At 47.5% G+C, this 6579-nt stretch overlaps 1 protein-coding gene across 4 annotated transcripts in view; it reads right to left on the reverse strand.

The window, feature by feature from the left end:
- Positions 1 to 6579, reverse strand: part of LOC144943099 (osmosensitive cation channel TMEM63C-like) — a 37156-nt gene that overhangs the window by 22329 nt on the left and 8248 nt on the right. For 3 of the 4 annotated variants that reach the window (XM_078870267.1, XM_078870268.1, XM_078870269.1), the window contains 5 exons: positions 3835 to 4116; positions 3237 to 3316; positions 2526 to 2610; positions 1818 to 1855; positions 687 to 829 (listed from right to left, as the gene is read on the reverse strand). In XM_078870267.1, the coding sequence (XP_078726393.1) occupies positions 687 to 829; positions 1818 to 1855; positions 2526 to 2610; positions 3237 to 3316; positions 3835 to 3996 (508 nt within the window). In that variant the 5' untranslated portion in view covers positions 3997 to 4116. Of the gene's footprint in view, positions 1 to 686; positions 830 to 1817; positions 1856 to 2525; positions 2611 to 2752; positions 2836 to 3236; positions 3317 to 3834; positions 4117 to 6579 lie in introns of those variants that run through there. The other variant, XM_078870270.1, reaches the window with a different exon arrangement.

The raw sequence follows: 6579 nt of genomic DNA on the forward strand, positions 1-6579 counted from the left end.
TGTACATGTGTAATCCACTTCTGGATGAGGGCCTCTCTCATGCCTGTGCAGGTCGTGTGGATTATTGTGACCATACTTCACCACACTGGTCAGTCCCAGGTTGGTGAAGGAGGGAAACAAAGATGCGGATAGACAGATAGACATAGCAAAAGTGAATTGCGTTGCATTGCCCTCTGCTGCCCACTACTTAGCATGGCCCCACAGCCACCTACGACAACCCGTTTGTGCATGGTGGTCCCCTATCTAAGCACTACTTAGGCCCAACACTGCTTAGATTCCGAGATCTGACGAGAGGGGGCATGCGGTGGCGAGAAGTTAACTCCCTCGCCTGGTATGTGGGAGTTCATCAGTCCGATCCCGACCCTGACGCCTGATGTATATTTGGAGTTTGCATGATCTCCCCGTGGTTGTGTGGATTTTTCTCCGGGTCCTCAGGTTTTCCCCTGCGTTTCGGGTATTTGGCTGCTATAAATTTGGACATGATAAGCCACCTTGTTGAGTTATCGTTTGTGGCTAGGTCACTTCTGAAAAATAACTATATGGCTCAGGGGGCTTTACCTGGCAAAATAAGAAAATAGTTTAGTATTCAGGGTGACTCGGTCATAGGGGAAGCTCGGTGTTGACAATGTGTTGGCGATATCGAACAATCCCTTGGGATGACTGTTTGTCTCTGGGCATTCGTGCACCCATCATATCTCCAGAGATGTTGATGGGCAGGATGACACCCATCGATAGCACGGTGATGATGCAGAGCAGGCCGATGGCGTAGCGCTGGAAGGAGAGGTAGTAAACAGCGTCCACGCCGCACCGAGCATGGAAGTCCTCCTGGCTGGACAAAGATAAAGACAAAGAACTGCCTTGTGCAGCCTTTACAGATTGTTGTGGGCAAGTTGTATGAGTGCACACTGTTAAGGCAGGCACCACGCACGAGGCGGTGATACGATATTTGCCGCCGATGTTCGATGTGGCTGGGAAATGAACTCGGTTCGCTAGATTCGTAGCAAAGTACACGAACCACTGCATCACCGCCCTCTGGCTGAACACACGCGCCAACTCAGAGATCCCTAGACACCAGCACACAAAACGTACATTTCTCCGTCTCCCCATCCATTTGGCAGGGATAAACTGTCCCGTCAAGTGCTGATCGTGTGTACATGTTAAGGATACACAGCTCAATACTGGCCTTTGCACCACCCAGTAATTTATCACCCCAGTGCTGATGCTGTTGTCAATATCCCATTGGTCCTCAATGTCGGCCACAGAAGACCAAGAAATAAACCTAGGTTGCCCAATTATAGCTCCATATATATACAAAAACATCACTCTGTTAGAGAGCACCTATTAAAGCAGGGACGGTGTAGGAATGAGTGGTGTGGCCCGCACCAAAGCTACTCAGTTAAGACCGAGTTGATCGAGGGCAGATGAAGCCATATGGTTTGATGTCAATTCACATTGACGTTATCAAACTCTAGCCGCCTGATTCATAACTCTCTCTGTCACTCCTCTAATCAACAGATGCATACAAACAAAAGCATACACATTGAGAAGCACTACCACACACAACGTATAAGAGCTACAAAGCCACAAATAAATGATAGACCCGCATACATAAACACAAGGCATAGACCGAGTTGCACATGAATGCTCAACCAATTACAAATGGATTGTAGTTTAGTAAAAGGACGGCAATGCGTATCATTTATATCCCTTTATAGACATATGTATACACATAGGCAATATTATGTAATACACTAACAAAGTACAAATGGACACGTGTGTCAATGTCAGTCTCTCCGTGTCAAGTCTGCATCTCTCACCTGACCCTGAAGCTGCCTCTTATCCAAGAGAAAATGCCCTGTAGGTGAGACGCAGGCACACACACGTTAGATTAACAAGTGACTCGAGGTGGAGTGATATTGTGTGTGACGGTGAAGCACGTGGTGGCAGTGGTGCTTCTGGTGGTGGTGCTGGTGGTGGTGGTGCTGGTGGTAACGCTGGTGGTGGTGGCGGTGCTGGTAATGGTGGTGACCTTGGTGGTGGTAATCGTGGTGGTGCTGATTGTGTTGGTGGTGGTGTTTGTGGTAGCTCTGGTGGTGGTGCTGGTGGTGGTAGTGCTGGTAGTGGATGCTGCTGGTGCACTAAAGCACAAGCATCCCCATGAGCAAATCTTGTAGATATGAACCTAGGCTGATCAAGATTTTAAGCGTTGTGACAGAAAACAGTTAGAGTTAAGGACATGTCATGATGGCACTTGAGTAGCATCACAACAACGAGACTTGAGTTTAAACTCGTGTCGAGTTTTTTGTCCTTCCCTGCACCTCCAATTGGCACGATTGGCTACGTACGGTGCGATCTCCCTCTACCACTGCTCAATCATCAGCCTCACAGATCAACTATTTTGTGGTTGAACTCCATCCAGTTGTCTTCTGAGGCTGTCCTGCACAGTCCCCTCAGTGAAAGTGGAGTACTATCATTTGCTCTAAGTTGTTGTGATCCAAGGGTCGATGCAGCGAAGAAAAAGGCACCTTGTAGTGGCCCTCCTCTTCATAAAAGCTGGCCTCTGACATGGAGCCCTCTCGGTCTGTCTCGCTGTAGAAGAGGGACGCCAGGCTGCACGGGGAGACATGGGAGATGCGCCACAACGGCGTTGGTCATCGAGACACCAGGGCGAGAAGCGATTTGCACGCGTGGGTGAACGTGTGTGGGGCGCGGTGCTGCAGCAGGTAGGGCACTGCATAACAATCCCACTCACGTCTCAACAAATCTTGGGACTGGATAATATTGGGCCTCTTCTGGGCCTCACCGAGGACAATTCAGAATTAACCGAGTAGCCGATGGTAATGTCTAGACATCGGAAAAGAGGATGTTAAAAGTGTCCCGGTGTGAAGCTGGCCTCATTGTGTGCTGTGCCGGATTTAGCCGATACTCACTAATACCATGAGCCACATCACTTGGGTTTGAACTTGTCAGATATCGGGTCGAGCAGAAATACATCACCGAAAACGTTACAGCCTGCAATGCTGCAGGAAATGGGAATGTTTAAATCTACATTTATATAAATATTTAGCAATTAAGATTTTGATAACAAACGCCGACTTCATTTTTTCGGGAAACTCTCACTCGGAAGTGACTCTAAGACCTGGCTAACCTATACGATAACAAGAATATATACCTGACAATCGTGTAGAAGACACTTTATTTATCCAACTGTGTGTGTGTGTGTTCAAAGGGGGTACCTATCTCTCTCAGACACCAGCGCAAGCCGCCCGTAGTTCCAAGCTGCCTTGCGCAGGTAGGAGAACACCAGCACAAGGGTCTGTGGCAGGGGGCACGCAGGGACAAGGCAGCCATTCATCTACAAGCAGTCACGCTATTCACCAGTGCACGTGGTAGAAGTAGCAGAATATATTTTTAAAAATCACTCTCGCTGAAATGGTGAGACTAAAAATCAGAGCCCTTTTCTTGTCGACACGTGTGGGGCTGTCCGACACATGCTTGAATACAGAGATGGTACAGCATAGAGCAATGTTACGCGCTTGGCTGGCAGAAACCGGGAATTGACGACAGTGTCTCGGTCACAGTGGGCTGAGTGCTCCGACACAGCAGTCAAGAATTCCCTGAACCACCTAAACAGTATTAGCACTGTACCTCGTGTCATAACTCAATGCCCGATTCAAAAATACAAATTGGGCATCATCACGGCGATACAGCACTCCGCTACTCCTGACGCAATCATCTGGCTCAACCACCTCAACGTAAAATCACACGGCCGATAATCTACATAAACATCAGCCGTACGAAGAAGAAGACTGCCTGCAGCTCGTCTCGACTCACCAGAGCGACGACCAGGTTGGCTAAGAAGACGGTGGGGATGCCCCCCATGGGGCTGCCCTGCAGCACCGAGCTGTGGGGACGCGCCCCGTAGCACGTGTGCGTGTCCACGGGTGCTGGCACGGTGGGCTCGGTTGTACCGATGGTGCCTGGGGTACTCCCCATCGTGCTCTGGGGTGCTGTTGCCGCTGCCGCCGCTGCTGCTGCTACTGCTACTCTGGAGGCCCCGCCACGAGCGAGCCTTAGCGGGGGAGTCTTCACTCACCCCTGACCCTGCAATTATGCCTGCACGACAAGGAGAGTTTGCGTGTAAGTACAGTTACCGGTCGATTATCCGTGGGTAAATGATCTCGGTTGATTCACCAGGCTTGAAAAATAATCCCTGTAAGATTTTCACAAGCATGCTCGTTTTATTACGAGTTGCTCCCGACTCGTCGAGGGTCTGTTATCCAGTGCCCATGTGTCCGCATCACATATCGGCATCACATGGCTCTACACAAATGTTAACAGGCTCTGCTCTGCCACAACACCACACACCAGCATGTAAGGAAGCATGATTTCAGAATCCAACCGATAGTCATGCTAACGATACGTGCAAACGATACGTGTATGATTCATAGATAACATTTCCAAACCATGTCATAATGTTACACTTGGGTTAATGCAGCAAAACAAACCTCGTACAAACTAGTAACAACATCGGACACAATACAGAAGAGATGATAAATATGAGATAATTTATCATAATAATCAATTATTAAATCAAATCATTTACCTGAATCGAGACAATTCATCAAATTGCTATGGGAGTGAAGCATTAGGTGCCTACCACCCAGTTAGAGATTGAACATTTATATTGTATTGGTATTGGTGTGTATTGGTGTGTATAGATATTGGTGTGTATTGGTATTGGTGTGTATTGATATGGATTGAAATTGGTGTGTAGTGGTATTGGTGTGTATTGGTATTGGTGTGTATTGGTGCTGGTGTGTAGCGGTCTGGATTGGTATTGGTGTGTATTGGTGGGTATTTGTATCGGTCTGGATTGGTATTGGTGTGTATTGGTGGGTATTTGTATGCTGTTGCAGTACTTCGATATTGGGGGAAGCGGTGTTGCAGTGGTTAGAGCAAATCATTCACCATTGCAAGGTTCTCAGTTCCAATCCCAGTCAGGGGCTGACTCAGCCCTTCATCTCCCCGGTCAATGGGTGCCACTTTGTGGGAAGTCAGCAGAGGGCAGCCTATAAATACTATAAATACTCTAAATACTCAAAATACTCATGCCCATCTGAGGAGAATTAAAATTCCACCACTGCCTCTGAATCTTAAACAGAATATGAGAATCATCCCATGCTCGAAAAGTTACTCTGACTTTCCTCATTTATTAAACGTTATATTAATATATTATATATGAATAGCTCATACGGGATCAAAATGATAGATGTATAACACCTGCTGGCATTGTGGGCATCAGATGAGATGCTTGCAGGCATCACTAAACATGACGTGACAGACGTTTTGTCCACTTCTTCCATTGCCCAGGTTACAACTTATATATGCCATCTCTCATTTGGACACAATACACACTAACACGTAAATCGATTCATGAGAATACAAAAAGACCTGCCATATTTGTACTTGTGATCATAGAGCAACTTCCAATATCCAAGAAGGGCGCTTTGTCGTGGCATCACGTGCTGTGCTTCATGCCTGCGTCCACAGTCGTGTTCCGGTTAAAGTCGCCTATGATTGGATTAAATTCATTAAGCCTAGCTTCTAATTCTATTTCATTCACTGCGTCCTTAATGCATCATACTATATTCGAAAAAAAGTTTCCTGCCTCGATTCCTGCCTGGATTCCTGTCTGCCTGGCTGGCACGGCCAAGTCCGCCATGACATCACCTGCACCCCACAGCGTTGAGGCTGCTTCGTGCGTCACGCTGACGCCACGCTCCCTCCCCCCACTCCCCTACACCCCCCCCCTCCCCTACAGAGGTAGAGGAGGGAGGTGAGGGAGATGAAGATGGGAGATAGATGTGGGAGGTGAGGAAAGAGAAAGAGAGGTAGGGGAGGGAGGAAGAGACGGAGAGGAGGGGGGGTCGAAGGGGCGTCAAGCGGGGAGGAAAGAGAGAAGAGAGCTGAACGCAAAGAGGAGAGAAATCGACGGGCACTGGGAGGGGGGGTTGGGGAGAGGCGAGAGAGATTGAGACTGGAAAGGGAGAGGTGGGAATCAGCAGGGCGAGAGGCGAGAGAGGGAAACAGGGAGAGAGATGGGGGGGGGGGGGTGAGAGACAGTGGGGGGAGGAGAAGAGGAGCAATAGAGGTCAGTGGGCCTTACCTGGTAAAATAAAAAAAATAGTTTAGTTTTAGTTTTAATGTGCTGTCAAATAACGTCCTTATCCACCAGTGGATTTACAAAATGACTTTTGCATACAGTTACATCTGATTACTTTTAAATAAATACTTATTTGAACAAAAAATGTAACTTGAAGTCCAGTAAATGTGTCTCTTCCGGTTTATAATAAGAGATTATGTGATCAATGATTGACCAATGTCATGGTCAAATTAACTATTAAACGATTATATATTTTACCAGGTAATGCCCACTGAGCTATGTAGCACTTGGCCACAAACGATAGCTCAACGAAGTGGCGTATGTGTGGACATGCATAGCAGCCAAATACTCAAAACGCGTGTTTCTAATGTGAAGAATTGTCCCTGATTACTAAATGTCTTGTTTTTTGAACG

The sequence above is a fragment of the Lampetra fluviatilis genome, chromosome 30, assembly GCF_964198595.1.
Source record: "Lampetra fluviatilis chromosome 30, kcLamFluv1.1, whole genome shotgun sequence".
Lineage (NCBI taxonomy): Eukaryota > Metazoa > Chordata > Hyperoartia > Petromyzontiformes > Petromyzontidae > Lampetra > Lampetra fluviatilis.